Genomic DNA, 21783 nt, shown 5'->3' with positions numbered 1-21783 from the left:
TACTGAGTCCTCATAGGGTAAAAAAATCCAATTAGCAAATCACACAAACAGGCTGCTATAGACTGAATGTTTGTGTCCTCCCCGAAAGTCATACATTGAAATGCTAATCTCCAAGGTGATACAGAGTATTTGGTGGTGAGCCTCTGGGAGGTGCTTAGGTCATGACAGGGTGGCCCTCAAGGCTGGGACTATTACCCCTACAAAAGAGACTCCAGAGAACTCCCTCACCTCTTCCACTAGGTGAGGGAGGACACAGGGAAAAGACAACCATCTATGAACAGGAGGTCTGCTCTCACCATACACCGAATCTGCCAGCACCTTGATCTTGCACTTCCCAGCCTCCAAAACTGTGAGAAGTAAATTTTTGCTGTTTGTAAGCCACCCAGTCTATGATATTTTTCTTAAAGCAGCACAAATGGACTAAGACAGGCTTTTGTCATTTCCAAATTTAGACACCTTCCTAACAGGAATAGTCATCCCCTTTCCCCTCCCGGACACTCCAACTCAGCACAGGCAATGTTTCTGTAGTCAGCAATGTGTAAGTGCTTTCACTATTAGTGTTTTTGTACCTTTAGATTATCCTTTGGGCCACCCCTGCTAATGCATTTGAACACAAGATATTCTATATTTATTTGTTATTGAGTCCCTGATATTGTGCGACTCAACCCCTTATTACATATACTGTCAATGCTATGCGATCATTTATGAAAAACAAGTTGCTGAGAGTCTCACAAATGCCAAGAGCCTTGAGGGTACATCCTGGGTGCAAGGACAGATACATTTCCCTGAACAGATTCATCTGTTTATTCATTTTTCTTACTGTCCAAGATGAATCAGAGTGCAGCCACCATGCTTCTTGTTAGGTGGATGCCCTAACAAACAGCCATAACCACTAGAGCCATTCAGTGAGTTAATTTTCCCTTTCTGTTGGAATTCTGATTGACGTGGTGGGTCCTTAACTGTTAGGGGGAAAGGAGGTGTGGCCTTGCCCAAAGCCTGGAGAGCAGACTCTGTCTCTTTTGGGGATAGAGGTGACATTCTTTGGCTCTTTACATTTCTCTCACATTGTTCGTTTTCTTTTGAAACCTGTTTTCAGAAGTCTCCTCATCTCATGAAATTCTTCAACCCACAAAGAATCCATTAAAAAAATATGGCAATAGTTCATTCTTCTAAAAACCAAGCTGGACCCACATTGACGTATGGATGCCAGATCAGTTTCTGTGGAGTTGGAAGCACATGATGATATAAATTCCAGCCTCATGATCTTTTTCTTCTTTTCTGTCTCCTTTATCCACTCTTCTGTTTCTCCATATTACCTTTTTGGTCGCCAATGCCTTAAGACTGGACGCTGGGGAGCTTAGTAGTCGGCACTCAGAGTCAAAGAGCTGGATGTCTCCCTCTTTCCAGTTCTCTCAATTTCTTTCTTTGAAACTTAATACAATGAAAGGTTATTAAGACATTGTAATTCTCACTTGGAGTATGCCTGTATTTTAGTCTAATACTAAATTCAAAGTTACCATGGTCTACTCTCAGTATATTTACATCTATGTATCTTAAAGGCTCACAACTCTTGTGCAGCATAAATTGAATTTTAGATCAAAATTTATTCAAGAAATATTTATTGTGTGTCTTTCTGTACCAGGAATGAGAATACAATGGTGAATAAGACAGAAAGTCCTTGGTCTCCTGGACCAGGCATTCTAGAAGCAGAATGGCACCATAATTCATTTATTCCGTAACTCCAGAGAGAAAAATGGTGCTAGAAACTGGGAGGGACTATGCATATGCCATGTTCTGTAGTACACCATAGACTGAATTGGAAATGTTTTTTCATAACAAAATATTTCAAATCAATTACTTCCATTCAGGAAATACATGGTCATTATTTTCTTCAAACTAGAAATTACTTTATCCCTCTTTTCTATGAAGTTCTCTTAAATCCTTTATTATTCAAGGTCTCTATCCAATTTTTCATCAAATTACCCTGTTTGTAGCTCCCAAACGTTAATACCTCCATGGACCCTGTAAAGTGCTTTAGGGGCTTAACTGTGTGTGAGGTAGGAATGGTATTTAAGCCCTTAATGAAAATATAAGCTTTGAAGGTGTTACACTTTGGTGTTTATAAGAGTCTTCCTCCTCTTATCTTTTTTTCGGGGCTGGGCTAGTTAGGGAGGGGGAGGAAATAATCTTAATGCACTTTTGTTACATTTATAGTCTTCTCTTTTAAAATACGGGTTTCGTGTACTGGCAATTATGAACACTTCATACGGCCTGAACGCATCTGCTAACTTTGGGTGTATTTTTCCAACTCTCCAAGCAGTTTCTTTCTACCGATCTGATTCTCGCAGGCAGAAAAGCTAATTATGTCTCGTTGTTTCACCTATCTTTCTCTAGAAAAGTGAAAGTGAATAGACAACACAGAGAAGAGAGGAAAAGAGAGGGGAGAAGGCAGAAGCAAGAAAACGAAAGAACAGTGGAGTCCGGGAGCGCTGACTGCGGACGAGCAGACCCTGGCAGCCACAGCGCGGAGCTGCCGGCGCCCACTGGCCCCTGGAGCTGCCAATCGGGGCGTAATCCTGTAGGAATTTCTCCAGGGTTTAGCTAGGAGTCACATTGCCGCCTCTCCTCCTCCAGACGCCCGGCGGAGCTCGGAGAAGCCGGCGAGGGAGGGAGGGAGCGGGAGAGGAGGAGGACCCGGGGAGGGAGGCGGCGGCGCGAGAGGAGGAGGGGCGCAGCCGACCGCAGATCCACTAGCTCGGCCCGACGCACTCCTCTCCAGATACTCCGGGAGCTCTAGCCGCGCGGACTGCGCGCCCCCGCTGCTCTGTCCCCAAACTTCGGCTGCAGCTAGATTCCAAGTCATCTAATTTATTCCGCAAAATCAGAAACTGAACTGCGACTCGGGGAAGGAGTCCGCGGAGGGGTAAACCAGCGGAGCAAGAGGAGCTCTAGAGAACAGCCTCCCCGAGCAACAGCTCGGCGTCGGGAGTGCAAAACCAACAAGTGAGAAGGCGCCGCGGTCCCGGAGCGCAGCCGCGAGCGCCCGGAGCACGCGCAGGAGGAGCGAGCGAGGCCCCCGAGCCCGGAGCGCGAGCCCCGGCCCGGCCCCCGAGTATCCGAGCCCGAGCCGCGGTCGCTGCAGCGGCTGTGCTCCGGGTCTTTCTGCGCGGGCTTCGCCGGGCGCTGGGCGGGAGGCTCGTATCGCCCTCGTTGCAAACGGCGGCTGGGAGCAGCCGGACCCGGGGAATATGCGGCGCGTTTGGTTCCTGCTCATCTTGGGCTTGGTGGCCTGCGTGTCGGCGGAGTCGGTGAGTGGGCCGGGAGAGGGAAGCGCTCGCCGAAGCGAGGCCGACGGGAGTCCGCAGCTCCCGCGGAGAACCGGGGAGCGCCACCTGGGGGATCCCCTCGCAGACTTGGCGCGCAATTCCCGGGGATCCGCTGGGACAGCTGCGCTTGCTTCTCCAACCCCTTCCCCTCTTTCCACCGCTGCAGAAAAGCATTCCTCGCCGGAGTTTCCCAGTGGTCCCTGGCGATGAGGGCGCGAGAATCTCAGTTTTTCTAACCGCAGAGGTCCCTGAAGTCTCTCCCAACTTCTTCTACCCGCAAGGGTCTTGTTGCGTGGCCCGTGGGGTAAAAGGTGGCAGGAAGCGGGAGCTGGGGAAGGGCCCGAGAGGGAATGTGTCCTCTCCGTGCGTTTCACGGGACCACCTGGAAACTTTAGGGTCCCTACCTCCACACACCATCTCCCCCTTCATCCCCCCAACGCCAGCTTTCCTACTTGATTGAATATAAGGCCTGGGGAGATGGGGCCTCGGTTTAAGAAACCCGCTAGTATCCGGAGAGGAAAGTTTACAGAAGTTCTTTTGTTCGATGTTCCCGGTGGCTGGGGCGAGGTAGCAGACACTACGTGGAAACGCTATCCCCGGAGGCGCAGAATGCAGTCCAGCCGGAGTGCCGCGGAACGCGCTCGAATATTCTGGGTCGCGGGCTGCTGGAATCCTAGTCCTTAAGTGACCCCCTCCTCCAAGAGTGGCCAAGAGTGGCCCGAAGGCCTTTAGGGGCAGGAGGACATTTTAAAATCGAATTGCACTGGAGCGAAGCGCGCTGGGTGAGGCGGGCTTCGTGCGATGCGCTCGGCCTCCGGTCGCCTGGCTGCTCGGGACCCAGGTTTCCAGCCACGTTTGCGTCGCGGGGTCTGGCGGGGCTGTTTCCGAGGCCCGAAGAGGTTTCTTAGGCCGGGGCGCCCTATGGGCACGCAGCCTCCCTCTCCTACCCCGGCACTGGGAACTTGGTTTTTCCTTTGGGTAGTGTTTTTGGGGCTGGAGCCTGTATACCTACTTCGTCCAAAGAGCGCCCTCTAAAGGGAACTGGCTCCTGGGCTTCCCCTTGTCCCTACCTGGGCACCCCTAGAGCTTTGTCCGGCTAAGTGGAAGCCCAAACACCCCGGATTCCGCCAGCAGCTTCAGTATCTACTGGGGCCTCGGCCGGGGAGTGTAGCTGTTCCAGTCCTTGAGCTCCCGTTCTCTGCGCGCATTGCCACCGGTAACTTGTCCGTTTCCAGTTAACTGCACTCTTTGAAGACAAATGTCATCTTTAGGGATAGTTCTGTGAGCTTTTTTCTCCTCCACCCTTGGAGTGTTACTTTCCCCTTCTCGGTTTTTTGGAGTTGAAGCAATTTAGGAATGGAAACCGCTTTGGCACTGAGCAGCCAATGGATGTTTTCATCAGTGTGAGAGCAGCTGTGTATGCTAGCAGGTCCCCAAACGTTACTTGAGATTGGAGAGCACGTAGAATTGTCAGAATAGATGAGTGATTTGGGTAATCAGGCTGAAAAACAGAACTCTGAACCTTAGCCGTATTTTTCTGTAGCAAATGACCGTTTAATCCACTGGGATCCGCCACCTCGTAGCCAGTTACGAACTTTGGCATGTTATCCACAAGGAGAGATTCTGTTTATTTCAGGAAAACATTGCTCATCTTGTTGCAAAACAAGGCAAAGGGAAAACTCCCTAAAGGTTTTCAAGAGAAGCCTCCCTAAAAGGCTTACATGGTTAATTTAAGGAAGTCCTTTTTTGCTAGGATTTGCTAGGAAGTGTTACTGTTGAGGATCGTAGAAAAAGACTGTGTGTTCTGCCTCTGTGTGTATTCTGTGTGTGTAAATCAGACAGAGCTCCTTAAGCAAGCTTTTGGCTGAACTGTGCTCCCTGATGACACCTTTCCCTGGAACTCTGACTGGGGTTCTGATATTTCTCACTTCCAACCAGAATTGGATGCTTTCCTAGTGAGCTGCTTCACTGAGGTAGTTACTGTTTTCAGTAATCGGAATATCCAAAAGTGTGATTAGATATATTTAAAATGTCAACTTGGAGACAGTAGCAGAGTCTTTGTTAGGCAGAGTCAGTCTACTCCATAGAAGCTGTTTCAAAGCCCACAATGGCTAATATAGTACATTTAAATGACTTTTCTGTATGTTTCATGTATAGCAGCATAAATATATGTGAAGTTGAAAGTCTTAATTTTTTTATATTTAGTCAGTAAAGCACATTATTTCTAGTACAATGTATTTTAATTTGAAAATTGCAACTGTTCAGCTGGGAATTAGTAGTGATCATCTGAGCTTAAAGCTTCTCTTTAAAAGGAAGAAAAGAAAAATGTCTGTAGTTAGTGAATTCTTGAGTTTTATACTGAGCTTGGGGAAAAATAAAGAGGCTCTTAGGACCTAAGGCTTAAAGCTGGCTATGAAGAGAAATGGGTATCCATTCCTTTACAGAGGCTGGAGACAACAGGTCAGACTGTTCATGGTGATGCATTCTACTTTCCACGGGCATGTTAGGTCTTCCACTGTGGGAACCGGGTGCAAGGGGAAAGACTGACTGAGTGTGGCAGTAGTGATATGCTGATGTTTTTCCATCCATTTTTTCCCATGACAGTCTATCTTTAGAAAGAATACATTGCAGACTGCTAGGAGCTCATAATTTGAACTGGAAATATGTTTAAGAAAAGGGAGCATTTTAAACTAGTGGAATTTCACACACATGCTTAGATATGTATAAATTAAAAGAAACTGTCAAGTCACTTGGACCCCGTGCTTACCTCTCAGTGTATTATGAAAGGCAGGCTTTGGAAAGTCTTTTGGAAGGAAAAATAAAATTGGAACTGTATAATCTTTTGCAGTTCTTTAAAAATATATTTTGGCTGTTCTAATAATGAAACAAATTACTTTTGCTAGGGAATTTTATAAAACCAGGGTTCTTTCTCTGTTAGTTGGATATTGGCCATAAATAGATGTCATTTAAGAAGGAAAGATCTTATAAGATCAGGCTCACAGGAGATGGGTCTCCTAGAAGAAATTTGAGTATGCTCTCTAACTCCTAGTGCTGGGGTCTGGTTGTACCTAGTTTTGGTGGTGCTCTAAATTCAAAGGATTGCATAACATGGTTATTCACATGGCACCTTTTATAATCATTGGTTTGGAAAGGATTTCACAAGACCATCCAGTTTTTTCCTGGGTGGGACTAGTTCTGAAGTCATTAAAAAACCCCAGAGACCTGACTGGTCAGATGTAGGTGGCCTGGAGTATCCCCAGGTTGGCAAAGCCCTGAGACTGATCCCACCACACAGCCTAAGCAGCTCTGTTATTTACAGGGAGTCCCATCAGGCCACGGTGGTAGTGGCATGTCATTTGGCAGTGATCCAGTAGATCGTGTGAAGAATGTCATTTGAGTATATTCTCATCACACTGTCTCTCCTTTATTGTTAAAAATCAGACAAGAAGATCTTGCCTATCATTTTCTTTTTCCCAAGGCAGAAGACCTGCCATTCCTGCCACTGGCCACAGTAAATTCCATGATCTCAAAATCACCTAATTCTTTCCAGGACCAGAAGCCAAAATAAAGTTTTAGAGGAAAAAAAGCAAGAAGTAATGAAGAAGAGTCTTTGCTGAAATAGCTGCTTTTACTTTCTTTTTAGTCCATGTGCCAGTTCCATCATCTTAATTCTAGTCTTTTGGATTTGAATCTTGAAGACATCCTTGACTCATTCATCTTTGTTGACTTCATGTCCAGTTGGCCTCTACATTCACCTCTTTGTTGTTCATTACACAGTTAATTCACCACCTATTAAGTACCTGGGATAAAGCATGAACAAACCAGACGAACCCTTCGGTTTTTGTGGAGCTCCCATCCTACTGATCCAGATGGCTTTCCCTTCGGTGTTTTTCTGTTTTGGGGCCTCACCAGCTTGTGCCTCCACGTCAGCATCCTTGTAGTCACCCTTCCTAGCCCAGATGCTTACCAGCTGTTTAATTTATCCTGTACCAAGTTGCCTATGGTCCAGAAACCTCCATATTTCCTTGTTGTTAATGGTGTGGAGAATAAAGATCTCCACCAGATTTATGAGATGCTCCCTAATACTGCCACTTCCTACTTATCCCCCCATGATTACTCTCCATCACATCTCCTGGCCCTGAACCCCTGGTTTCGCTGTCACCAGCACTCCAGGGACATAGCCATCTCTTCTGTGTTTCTCCTTTTAAATTCTGTTGATTCAAATCCAAGCTCCAGATAGCCTTTTCATGACTGGTCCAGCCCTTGTTTTTTCCTTCTCTGTAAATAGTAAGCCTAGTGATGGTCAGAATCACTGAAAGTATGTAAAAATACAGATTTCAGGGCCTCATCTTAGACCTACACAATAAGTAGCCTGCAAGGGGTGGGGGCAATCTGTATTTTTATGGAGCATCTCAAATGATTCTAATCAGCCAGCCACGTTTGGGAAATAGTGGTCTGAATTGCACACTTTACCCCTTATAGCTATTTTGTGTTAGTTGTGGGGTTCCCAAAAGTAAGTAGCTGTGTGACCCTGGGGACCAGGGTCGAACTCAAAGGACTTGGGCATGGGAGGTAGACAAGTCTGGGTTCTGATGGTGGTACTTAGCCACATACTCAGTGCAGTAGGGCTTGGATAAGATGCTAAAACTCCAAGTCATTAAAAAAAATACATATGTGTGAGTGTACAAATTGGATTTGAGAAAGACTTTATAACATGACTTATGAGCATAAAATTAGGGTGCATCATAAGCATGGTGTTTGAGGCACAGAAGGTAGTAGGTAGCTTTTTTCTTCCTTTACTTTCTTGGCTCTAAAATCAGATGTTATTAAGGCTTCTTAGCTCTCTGACTTATAGAGGTGAATTTTCTCTCCTATCAAGATTGATGCTATCCAACAGGAGAGCCCTTGTTTCCACACCTTTGTGCAGTGCTAAGCTTGGGAGACACCTGTGGATGATTTGTGTTTGAGTGCAGGAGTTCAGGATTGGGTGGTCAGGGTGAGTTGGTTCTGCTGAAGCTCAGCCTCACTGTGGCCACAGAAGGCCATGCTTTCTGGGGTCCTCTGAACCAACCATCCCTGGGGGGGGACTGGCATTCCTTTGCCAGTTTCGATGTCATTTTCATCAACATTGCAGTGTGGCTGTGAACAATCAGCCAGACATGGAAGTGCAGTCCCACACATCGTCAGTATACAGTCCTGCTTCCCCATTCCCTGTCACTGGATTGACATTCCAGTACTTCGTCTGAGAGAGTTCTGTCTGCATCACCTGCTGGAGAGCCACTGCTCATCTAGAATGACTGGCAGGAGTGGTGGTGGTGGGGTGTTGGGGAGGTGCGGGCAGAGAAAGGGAATATTTTAATTTAAGAGTAGAAATGCATGAAATTTCTCCTCCTAGTAGCTTGAGCATCAGGTCCCACTATTAAAAATCCCCCTTGAGTCTTGACAAGTCTCTTTCTAGGGCAGCATTAATTAGTCTTGCCGCAAGGCTAGAGGGTGACTGACTCTGAATAGGAAAAGACACTGTTGCAATAGAATTGTGAATGTCTGTTTTTCCTGGATCTCAAAGAATTGGTAGGACTGGGAGAGGGGAGAAGCTTGGAAGTCTTTGAAGATTTCCCTTTTGAGTTTCATATTAGCAGAGTGAGGCCAACGGGTATGGTGGAGGTGAGCCAATTCATAGTCTTGGACTCAAACCTATAGAAAAATGTTATTAAAGACATGTTTTCACATGTCTTTCCTCTGCTGTGTTGATCTGTTAAAATGTCACAAAGACATAGCAAATGTGCCCTTTACAAAGCATTTTGATGTTTATTTTCTTTTCTTATGATTATACAGAGATATTAAATACAAATAATACTGGTATTTAAGGAGTATATGCGATTAAGAGAGTTTAGTCTCATGGTAAGAATTACACATGAAATTATTAAAGGAAAGTTATTTTTTTCAAGTTGTTAACCAAAAGAGTAAAAGTTATATATGTATTTTTTGTATGATTTCTTATTAAACATAAAGACAGTAAAAATAATTGTATAATATTTAGGTCAAAAATGAGGTTTTTGCACACGTTCTCTTAATCCCTGTAGGACCCTCAACTTCTCCATCTACAAAATGATAGAATGAACTAGAAGAACTTTAATACTTACTTTTTTTCCTATATGCTTTAGTGTATGATTGGAGAAATGTTAAGATTAACCTAATCAATAAATAATTATTAAGAGCCTGCCAAATACTTATTTTATTACTGAAGCAAGGAATTTATTTACATTGTAGAAGAGTAAGTCTTTTCTAATAGCTGATGGCAATCAGTTAATGTGAACTGAGTATTCATCATGTACTGGGATTATATACATTGCTCTGGATAATCATGATCTAATGCCTGGTGTTTCCCTGCATATATTCTGATACCAGCCAATGTATCATTAAGACCAGTTGATATGATGAAACTCACTTTCAGAAGACGATATGACTTATTGATGTAATTTGGAGAGCTTTTTAAAGCTTAAGTCAGTGAGGGGTCTCAGGCTCCTCCCTGGGTTTCTGACACAGACCTCTGTTTCCACGGAGGGACCTTTAACTGGTGCCTTCCCTTTGGTTCCTTTCTGTAGTCCTGAAACCTAGTGTAAATGCTGGGAAGACTAGAAGCAAGAATCTACATGAGCAGGCAGGATGGGAGAGTGGCTCTAGTGGCTCAGATCCTGGGCATGGAGGTCAGACTTGCCTAGGTTTGAATCCACTTACTGTGTACCCTGGGCAAGATTTTAAAAATCTTTCTGTGCCAAGTTTTCTCATGGAATATTCTGAAACAGGTTTCTAGGATTACATGAGACAGAATAGGTAGGAGCTTTTAACCTCGTGACATGTCTGTGCTGTACATCACATGTTACAGTTATTCTAATTCCTGGTTGTCTGTCTTCCTAAAGTGTAGGGTCTTGGCACATGGTAAGGGCTCATCTGATAAGCTCCAGCTGACAGGGTGGCCCAGGATATGCATGGTTGAGCCTGCTTTTTCATGGCTGCAGTTCTCTTCTGTGACCTAGCTCTATGTTGAATTACTGGGGACGTATTTGTACTCAGCTTTTCTCTAAATGTGGGCAATGTCAGAGAATATGTCATTGATTATTTCTGGTCCATGAAAGGTTTCTTACAGGGCCTGAGTGAATCCATGAGTGTTAAGATGTGAAAAGCCCATCTTTTTCAGTAATTTTACCCCTACAAATCTAACCAAAAAAATAATGATAGCCAGGCGAATGTACTTATTGAAGCCTTACTTATTTATGATAGGTAAGAAAAAATGGAAACAACCTGAGTATACAGTAACATATAGGAATGGTTAAATAAAAGATTCTTAACTATACATTAAATATCAACAGCCATTAAAAATGTATTTGAAGAATATTTATAACTTAGAAACTTTACAGTAGACAGATATAAAACTATTTTACTACACATAGTAAAACTAGTTAAGTTAAATACATTTATATAAATGTATATGTGTATATACTATAAATATATATTCACAAACCTGTACGTGTGATAAAAGTGTATAGAACTAACTACACACACACATATGAACAAACACAAATGAGTACACATAAAACTGAGGAAATGTAGACAAGATTGTGGACTGTATTGATGTCAATATCATTGTAATATTCAGTATAGTTTTATTAAATGCTACCTGTGGGGAAATCTGGGTAAATGGTACAAAATATCTCTCTGTATTATTTCTTTTAACTGCACGTGAATCTAAAATTATCTCAACAAAAAAATTAAGTAAAAAGAAGTGGCACCAGATCTAGATGATTTTACAAGGAAGTTCTGCTGATCCTTTAAGGAACAGATAATTGCTCCACAGTTTAAAGAATGATAGAAGGCTGTTCTTTTTCATTTTATGAGTTTAGCTTTATTCTATGTCAAAACCATGCAAGGAGAACACAAGAAACAATTCTGTGGACCAGTTTCACTTACGATCAGAGATGCCAGAATTTAAAGTAGAATATTATTAAACTGAATACAGTAACTTATTAAAAGCATAATGGTTAAGTCCAAGTAAGGTTCGTCCAAGGAATGTTTCAACTTTAGAAAAGCAGTGCAAGTATTAACAGTTTAAGGGAAATAACAATATGATGATCTCAATAGATGAAGAGAAAAGCATCTGATAAATGATTATAAAAATGTTAATGTAAGAGTCTCTAATCTCTGGTTAACTGAAGGCTTACTATATCAGGGTTAGTACATCTGTGCCAACTGCTCAGTTCACTTGACATGTTTAGGAACCAAAAGACCACTGTTGACTGAGTTGTTAGGCAACAGTTTCTAGTTGTATGGGTGACAGGTGTGTGGCAGAGCAATAAAGTGGGGTATATAGTGTATATAGATTCTAATTCATATGAAGTTGTAGTGCTAGCATTGCCACGTTTCAGTTTTGAGCTCTCCCAAATTAAGTAATATAGGAGATGATCTTGAAAGTTCACAGTCATATGTACTGGGGTTCAGTTTCTGGTATGAGCACCTTATTTCATGTCATCTCTGAGCTTGTTTTTCAGTGTAAAACTTTTGGTCATTTTGAAGATTAGTGTCAGTAATGACTGAAAACTTGTAATAAAAAAAACCTGACCCATAATAAGTATTTTAAGCACTTTTGACTCTCTTTCCTTCTTTTTTTAAGTTTTGTGATTCTGGAATATACTACATATTCATTAATATGTGTGCATGCTTCTTGTTTCTTACTGGCATTCTGACCCTTAACACCAAAGGCATACATATTTTTAAAAATTTAAGAGCAGTTAATTTTTTACCAGGCAGGGTATGATGCTGAATTATACTTTTTCTTTCCCCTGTCATCTGGTCCCTGAACTACACTCAGCTAGAGCTCAAAACAAACTTGCATTTGAGATGAAATTTTAATTAAGATGTGGAAATCTAACATAGTACTTGGGACATAACCATAAAATGCTTAAACAAGGAATTGGAATCTTATGTTGTAATAAGTGATTTATCTGTTAGGTTCACTAATGAATTAAAATCTTAACTTCAGTTAAGTTCCACTTCTTAACTCATTCAGTTAAGAGTGGTATTTTGTTTTGATTATATGGGTATCCCCTTGCTTTTCAAAAGTTTTTAAGTTTCACTACTTTGCTTTTATGGAACACCTACATTCCAAACTTGTTTTCCCTAACTGAAATAAATCTAAAGAGGATTTTTACTTTCATGAGAAAGGACAAAAACAGAAATTGCATTCAGTGTTTGTTTTGCAGTGAGCTGTTACAGAGGCGGCTCGAACCCTGAGCAATGAGATGGCCCTGCCAAGGGAACTACACTCAGCATCTCCGAATCAAGCCACCAGGGCTTTGAACTGTGTCTGTGAGCATCTGTGCTTGATCTGAATTTGTTCTGTGCATCTGTTAGCAAGATGTGTCCTAAGGTATCAGAAAAGCCAAAGACAAGGCTTTTTTGGGGTCTGGGAATGATCACATTTTTTTTCCATATAAATTAACGGTAATCGTGTCTTCATTTCATGCCATTTCAGTTTATGAAAAGCTTCATAGCAATGCTCTACTTTTGGATAGGAGGGGAAACCTATATTAGATTGATCAGATTTTGTAATTGTTCTGATCAGTGATTAATGAAATTTCGTATGTTTGGTAAAGTGGTCAGTTAATAGTTAACTCATGTTACTGCACATCAACCAAAGGCAAAACTCTTTGCTGGTCTTAATAAGTTTAAAAGAAATTAGGACATGATACCCACCTTCAAGCAACTATTATCTTCCTTTGAATTACTTTGAGTAATTGAAGATGGGCTTGACCCATATTTAATATGTGCATTATTTGTAAAATATGCATCAGCTTGTTTTTCTCTGAATCTAGTTAGACATACCTAGCAATCCGAAGTACCAAAGCACTACAATTGAGAGGGATAAGAAGAACCTCTTAGCAGAAAAGTTATTGCTGTCTGAGAAAAACAAATACAAAACCTTTCCTGAAGTGGCACATGTGTTGGAGAAAAATCATAATTCTCTTGATGAAGACATTTGATTTTCATATTTTCCTCTACCTATTCTTGTGTATTAAAAAAATTTTTTTAGAACCAGAATAATCTATTGATGTTTATATCAGAGGAGAAGGAAACCTTACATTTTATCCAGTCTAATTCTACTTACTCTATGTGCTTTGGGCTCTTAAAAAGGTGAGAACTGGACCTTGTATTATGTGTTCTATTGGGATCAAGTAGTCTTAATAGACTCATAAACACAGAGAACAGACTCGTGGTTGCCAGAGGGGAGTGGATGAGAATATGGGTGAGACATGTGAAGGGGAAAAATTAGAATGTTTGAGATCTTGATCTGGGGGTGGTTACATGAGTGTCAAATTTTACATGTCATTATATACAGTGAAATATTACTCAGCCATATAAAAGAAAGAAATCTTACCATTTGTAACAACATGATGAACCTAGATGGCACTATGCTAAGTGAAATAAGCCAGGCAGAAAAAGACAAATACCCTATGATTTCACTTATATGAGGAATCTAAAAACAAAAGAAACAGAACAGAAATAGACTCATAGACACAGCGAAGAGACTGATGGTTGCCAGGAGGGAGGGGAGAGATGGAATGAATGAAATAGGTGAAGTGGATAAAGAAAGAGGCACAAAATTCCAAGTAAGATATAAATTAATCTTGGGGATGCAAGCACAGCATAGGAAATATAGTCACTAATATTGTAGTATCTTTGTATGTTGCCAGATAGTAACTATATTTATTGGGATGAACACTTAATAATGTTAGATAACTGTTGAATCACTATGTTATATACCTGAAACCAGTGTAGTATTGTACATAAACTATCTTTAATAAATTAAAAAGTTTTTTGAAGATAAATAAAAGAAAAAAATTGACATGTCAAATTTTGTCAAGCTATACACTAAGAATTATATGTTTATTGTATGTACCTCAATATAAAGAAACTTTAAATTAAAAAAATATCAAATAGTCTTAGCTGCTGAGTAAAAGGGGTATAAAAGCGTTGGGATGGTTTTCATTGTATTCTTTCAGATTCTTCCTTTTTAATATGTAACAATGGATTTGAGCTAGAATTGACTTTTTAAAGGAAAAACGTCTAGAGAGACTATCCAAGATCACATAGTTAGTGGTAGAGTTATACATTGGGCCTGGGCCATCTGATTTGTTAGTATTTTTTTCTTACCATAAAACATTCCCTTTCTGGCTCCTTCTCCCTTATTCTCTATAATGATTAGCACCTAATACACTTATTTCTGGCACATGTTTGATGAATAAATGAAATACCAAATGGTACATGCATTATATATTATGTACTGTGTACATCAGTGTAGTTAATGTGTTTTGTGCAAAATAAAAAGTTTAAAGTGATGTTTGATGATTTCTCAATTTTCAGCAAAAATTGTGCCCCAGCCAACTCCTTTATTGTCTGTGAACCTTTGGGCTAACTAGGGGAGGGGAGCTAGGAGCACTGGGATTTGGGAGACCCACAGAGATCAGGGACTGAAGTCAAATTGATTTGTAAATCTTAGGAAGATTGTGGAGACTTAAAAACAGAAAAGGAGATAAAAGCTTCCTGGAGATGAGAACCAAAACTAGAAGCAAAATCTTCATGAATGAATGTTCCATTTTATGTGGGGGAAAGGCTGCTATAGTAGATTGGGGGTAGAAAGCATTCCTTCAAATTTTTACACTAAAAATATGTCAATATCTTCCAGAAGAAGAGTCTGGGGGTACTTATGGCTCAGGTAGAAGCGCTTTTTCGCTCAGTTCTTTTTGCCAGTGTTGGATGTAGGTTCATCTTTTCTCCCAACGTTGTCTTGCCAATGGGTTTCAGCCCCAGGCAAGTTCACTATGGATTCAGGGTCACCAAAGAAATGACAGTAGAACGTTCTTGGGGTGAAAGGGTTATACTCAACTTTATTCCATGGTGGCAGGTCAATCACTAAAATCCCATTCACTCCGAGCGAGTCTTCATGCAGCAAGCCGGTCTCTGCTCTGCTCTGCTCTCCTCCAGCCTTGCAGCCCTGCCACCTTGTCTCCCAGAGCACTGGGCAGAGCTCTTTATATAGAGTCAATAACAGCATATTGCCCACACGTGTGTAGTGAGCTAGCCAACGAGGGCCAGGTGAGAATCCTGGCCACAGAACCTTCATTTTATCCACAACATCTTTCACTTAAACACTGCTTTTGTAAATCCTAGCACAGTAACATAAATATATTTGAATCATAGTTCATCAGAAAACAAGTCTGTGGGATATTTTTAAGAAATGAATTTTATTAAAAGACAGTGTCATTGAAAATGACTGCACCGATCTACCATGTCCTGAGAGCTGTGACAGGCACTTCCCATCCTGCCTCACAGCTGCTAGGTGGTGTGACTTGCTGAGGCTGCCTTTTATGTGACCCAGCAGAAGTTTGATCTTTAGTTTTTCTAGCTTTAAATAGCTCTGACATGATACTATAATCTTTGAAAAGAGCAGTGAAAGTGTTTAAATGTGTAACCACTTTTTAATAAAGTCTAATGGGTGCACCCTGAACTGTGAAATGTCAGACCCTTCCTCTGCGTGGGTTGACCTAATGGTCTAGATCACCCATATTCTGATTTCTTTATCAATGCATATTACTTTGATGGCTTCTTTCCACAAGCTTCATCCTGGTAATGGGATAACTAGGGAGTAGAATTAATTGGAATCTCTCTGAATCCCAGATCAGCTGGTATCTGGCTGTTATGACTTTGGGCAGGTTACTGAGTTTTCTCTGCCACAGTTTTCTCATCTATAAAAAGGAGATGGGTCACAGTAGCCTCATCCGAGGGATGCTAGGGGATTAATGATGCTGCACGTTTAGAAGCGTGCAGGATGTAGACTAGTTGAGTGCACTAGTTGATTCTGACTGAACTAGATGACTGATTAGATGTGGTGATGAAAAAGGATCCTCCTTTGAGGTTTTGAACCTGAGACTGAGAAGAATGATGGCGCCATTGACCTACAGGAAAGACAGAAGGAGAGGATGAAGTCTTGCCTCCTTTTCCTCCTTTTGTGGCAGTGGTGGTTTGGTGAAAAGAGGAGGCATTTTAGCCTATGACTTTTAGTTTTGGATAGTGAAGGACATGTTCTTGATCAGTGGTTCTCAACCCTCTCTGCACATTAATTCACTTGGGGAGCTTTTAAAAGCTATCTGTGCCCAGGCACCACCTGGAACCAATTAAATCAGAATCTAATATGGGGGTAGGGCCCAGCTCGCTATAAAATCTCAGGGGCTGATTCAAATCTCCTGAAGGTTTGAGAAGCACTGCTGTGGCTGCTGCCCTGGTCTGCTCCAGCTTAAAGGGAAGGCTAGCAGGTAAGATTTTGTTTCCTACTACTGGTGACCCAGCTCCATGGAATGCAGTGGCTCCCTAGGACCCTAGGACTGACGTGTTTCCATCAGAGTCTAAGCTGTATAGAATTGGGAAATGCTTGCTTCCTTCCAGCTTCTTCCTTTTCTGCCCTTCATTTTTTTCTGCTGCTCCTGCTTTTTTGATAATTACGTTGGTGGATTACGATAGATTTGAGAGCTCTTCAGACGAAGGATTATATATGTATAAATTATCTGAGAATGTCTTTACTGAAACCTTTCCCTTTCCTTTCGAAAAACTTTCCTCAGTGGAACAAAGGATGCTTGTCTTCTTGGCCTGGTTGCAGAAAAGCATGTTTGGTCAGCTTATTAGATTTGCCTGAGTTCATGCTTTGAAAAGAAAGAGTGTGTTTTACAGATTGGAAATGTGTTTTAGGGCTTGTCTGAATTTACCGATCATGTAGAAGTCTTACACACGTGTCTTAATGATGGCCCTCTTACTGTAACTGCACTTCAGTTCAGCACCGTGCACCTGGTTCAAGCTGAATTAATTCCATGGAACTATATTGTTTCCAGTTGAAGTGGAAAAGAGGGTGCTTTAGGCTGTCCTGTGAATAAGACATCTGAGTTGTTCTTAATTCTTAAGTGAAAAAGCAGCATCCCATTATCTAATCTATTCATAGTTTACTTTTTTCAGAGATCTAATTTGGGAGTATGTTTATCCTCACTCCACTCTGAAACACAATTTTTCTATCCCTTAAATAAAAGGGGATATCTTTAATTGACTCAGGGGGAAAAATAAGTCCTTGTTTAAGAACAGTAGAATTCTCAAAGCTTTTAGAAGTTGCTCTGCAGGATAACATTAAAATGCTGACCCTTTAGCAACTGCCACTCAATATGTGTCTGTCCTATAGTAGAGTTGGAAGGATTATTTTGAGCAAGCTGTTGAAATGAGCCATTTTCTATGATTTGTAGGCTTTTAAACCCACTAAGTCTGTAATATGTAGAATAAAACTCAGTATCACTATTATTTTGGTGACAGTAGTGTTAAGTGTGTCTTTGCGAAGTAGTAAGTGTGCACGTAGACATGTTAGAAATTAAGGGAGTGAAAATGTGAATTCTACTCTCCTCCCAGTATATTCCTGATAGATGTACCAGAGCATGGATATAATACAGTTTGCAGATAGAAGTGTTTGTTCTCAGTGGAAATTGGTCTGTTCTGGGAGGCCTCAATTCTAGCCTAAGGCCCGTGGTTCTCAAAGTGTGGCTGCCCCTGCAGGATCTGCGTCACCTCGACCAATGTGTTAGAAATGTAGGTCCTGGGCCTAACTGCAGACTAACCAAATCAGAAATCTGGGAGTGGAGCCCAGGAATCTGAGTCTTTAAAAGCCCTCCTGGTGATAATGTTGTATGATGGAGTTTGAGAGCTATTAAGCAGTGCTTCTCATGGCTGCCAGCACAGGCACTATTAAATGGGAGCCCCTGGGTGTGGGACCCCCACATCAGTGCTTGTTTTTAAGCTGCTTAGCTGATTCTAATCTGTGGCCAGGCTTGTAGGCGATGGCTCTAGGCCTTGAGAATCAAAATGTGGGTGTCAGACCAGCATGAGCATCGCCTGGGAGCTTATTAGAAATACAGAATCTTGAACCCCACCTGAGACTACTGAATTGCCATTTGCATTTCAACAAGACTCCCAGTGATTCATCAGCACACTGAAGTTGGTGAAAGTCTATAGAAATAGTTGAATTTCTGGTACCAAAATCAATCCTAGAAGGCCCTTAATTTGAAAGTTCTGTGAGGGGCACAATAGCTGCTTTGGCTTCTATCTGGTATTGACCCAGGGAAGCAGGCATTAATGGGGAGGAAAGGCATGACTCCACAACTACTGCTTGGAAGCCCTTGGACCATTAGGCAGAAAGCTACCCATAGGCCATCATTAAGTGAGTGATAGCGGTTAAGACACTTGCACGTGCAAGAAAGAAAAAATCCTAATTAGCTCAAGCAATGAAAAGGAACTTTTTGGCTCAGATCATGGAGAAATCCAGAATATGAATAAAGGAAAAGATAAGTTTGTTCCTTTTTGTCTGATGGGTAGATGATTTTTTTTTTTTAATGAAATTGTTTGCCTCTGTCACTGCTAAGCAGTTAGAGATAAAGGCTGTTAGTATATCAGTTTTGATGAGTATTACAAAAATGATGAGTTCACTTGTGTTTACCCTCTCATTCTCAAGATGTTTCCTTTAATGTACACATGTTTCTATACCTTTCTCAGTGCACAGAGGATTTGAGGTGGTTTCCAAGACTATATACCTTTTCTACAAACTTCAGAAGAAGTGCTATAAATGGTTGAATTAAATTCAAATGCAACCAGAGCATTCTATAAGCATACTATGTAATGCCTGTGTAAAGAAAGTTTCATTGAGGATAGGAAAATAATTCCTAATATTCAAAATAACATGATATTTCTAAGCCTCTCAACTGAATAGTGATTGTCCTCTTAATAAAAATGTGGATTGCAGGCACATCAAATGTAAATGAATTAAAATTTCATTTGCTTAGAATTTTGTCTATTACGTTAACAAGATTTACCCAAAACACTGTTGCTGATTTAATAAATATTAAGAGAGCATTTGTGAGATGCCTCCTGGTGTTTACCGTTTTTTTTTTTTCTTGGGCATTACTACTCTTGTGAGTCTTTACCAGGCTGCTTTTGTTGTTTTGTGCCTTGAGGTATAAATAAAGATAGAAAATCGAGAATATTCAAACAAATTCCATACCATGAACTATTTGCAGATGTATTTAGTATTCATTCAGGAGAGCCTTTTAGTCTATTTAATATAAAACTTTCTTCTAGCATTCTACATGTGCAAGAGGTTCAGTTTTTTTTTTACAGGAAATTTAAAAAAACGAACATTTTCTGGAAAGAATTATCATCTAGCAAGCACCAGGAATATAAAATCTAATGACTTACATCTGACGCTGTGTCTTCCTGCATCGTATATTCTTTTGGGCAATCAGAAATGAAAGGGACAGACTCTTCTAAGGAGACAGATTTTGATTGCCTTTTAGGCAGGTTTTCCTTTTATTCAGTCAGAGATGGAATAGATGACTTCAGGAGTAGTGAGGGCTCATGCCTGGAGGAAAGCAAGCTTGTGTTTGGATGGCCCTTTTTGGGTGGATCTTTAGGGGAGATTCAAAGCATCAGCTTGCTGGAAGATAAGCTGACATTTACAGCTTCCTTCTAACCTTAAATTTTATTCTTACAGTATTTTAAATGCTGAGCAACTTATATTTTATTTCCTTTCCTGATAGCTTGGTCTGACTGAGACTAGACATCATTTCTTGCCCTTAGTTGGAGGAGTATGGCATCCTAGGACTACCTTTCTGTTACACTGATGGCAAGACTTCTATTTGCTACATTTAGGGGATAGTGAAACTATTGAATTTTGACATTGCCTCAGACTTGAAGTGGTCCTGACAGGTACTTCATCAGGTAGAACAACCAGCTTGACTGCTGTGTGTCCCTGGGAGATAAGGCAAACTCAGGTCACAGTGAGTGGCCTTGAGGAGGAAGGAAGAGAGCCTCCAGAGGTGAGAGGCAGACGGTCTCTAAGCCAGCATGAATATCAAGGGAGGGCACCACTGTCCCAGCCTGTCAAGGCTTTGGGAGGTATCTTAGCCTCCCAAGCTGTCACTCCTCCACCACTTTGCTCATGGACTAAGTAGTCTTAGACTGGATGAGGTAGCTAGTCATACTGTGTCAAATCACCCATGACCCATGGGTCATAGCACAGGGCTTTCCTTATGAGGAATAGGCAGCCATTGTGAAAAACACCACTGAACCAAATGATGGGCAAACGACCCTAGAAAGAGCCATTTTTCTCCCTCTCCTTTTGCTCAGGTAGCACTCGCTTGATGTTTCCTTCTTCTGTCTGGATAAAGCAAGAAAATGCTGGTCAGGAAGCCAGAAGCTTTGGGTTCTTACAAGTGGTCCTTTCTCTGCCAGTAACCAGCTGTGACCTCTGGCAAATCACTCAACTTCTTTTGCCTCCGTTTCCCCATTTGTAAAACCCATGGATGTCTGCAGCTAAACACCCTATAGTTCTGTAATTGCTGTGCTTTTATTTTTTTCCCAAGGAAATTATTTTTTCTATTTTCTACCTACTACCTTGGGATAAAGTTTTTAAAATTCCAGTTCAGATTTTAACATTGTGCTCTATTCTCTCATCTCCTTTGCCAGCCAAGTGAACTGGCTAGTTGTCAGTTAGAATGCGGTAATCTGTCATGACTAACCATTTCCTCTCAGAGATGCCACTCCAACTAGCTGCTAGATAGCTCAGATTTCTTCCTTCTAGATAGGAGAATGGAAGTTGCTTTTGAATGTGAGAAACTGGAGTTGGAGTAGGAGGTAAAGTTCTCACAGTAGGGGAAAACCGTCCACCTGTTAGAGGCAGGAAACAACTGGGGTGTGAAGGCCAGCTGGCCTTGTTCTGTGGGTAACAATTCCCAGCAGAGATTTTTTCCCCCATTTTAGGCTCTGAGTATTATACCCTAGATATTATGGTCTTATGGTCCTGGAATCTAACAGTTCTATTTAAACTCCAGAAAAGATTATGAAGCTGTGAGTCGCTCAAGTATTGTATTCTAGGGGTTTCAAGGAGTTGATGAACCTCCTCTTCCAACAGCTGACATCCGCAAACTTTCAAAATCGAAAATCTACTAAATGTTTATGAAATTGATGGCGAGAGTAACTATGAGGCAGGTGAAGAATGCTGCCCAGCAGCGATTCCAACACACCTAGCAGTTTGCTGCTTATTAGCCCTGGGACTGCTGGAAGGATCCCCGTGCTGCCCCAGGAGAGGGGCCGTTCCTGGCTGAGAGGTCTCCTGTGCACACTGCTGTCCTCACCCTGCCTGTATTAAAATGATCTTGGTGAGGAGGGCGGATGTGGATTAATTAAAAATGTATATTCTTGGTTCTTACCCTAAACCTTGCTTTTTAATGTAGTCTAAACTTACTGAAGTTACAGAATAACTGCTTTGGGCTGAGAGACTAGAAAGCTTGGAATGGCTTTCTGTTGACTCCTCTATGCTCAC

General features: G+C 41.6%; 1 protein-coding gene across 2 annotated transcripts in view; it reads left to right on the top strand.

Moving 5' to 3' along the window:
* Positions 1-2683: 2683 nt before the first annotated feature.
* The window catches only part of SDC2 (syndecan 2), a 103472-nt gene continuing 84372 nt past the window's right edge, over positions 2684-21783 (top strand). The window contains exon 1 of one of the 2 annotated variants that reach the window (XM_057497876.1): positions 2684-3308. In XM_057497876.1, coding sequence (XP_057353859.1) covers positions 3249-3308 — 60 coding nt within the window. In that variant the 5' untranslated portion in view covers positions 2684-3248. The remainder of the gene's footprint in view (positions 3309-21783) is intronic. The other variant, XM_057497875.1, reaches the window with a different exon arrangement.

Source organism: Manis pentadactyla, chromosome 3 (assembly GCF_030020395.1).
Source record: "Manis pentadactyla isolate mManPen7 chromosome 3, mManPen7.hap1, whole genome shotgun sequence".
NCBI lineage: Eukaryota > Metazoa > Chordata > Mammalia > Pholidota > Manidae > Manis > Manis pentadactyla.
The sequence above is the reverse complement of the archived record's forward strand: the minus strand, read 5'-3'. Positions and strand labels throughout refer to the sequence as shown.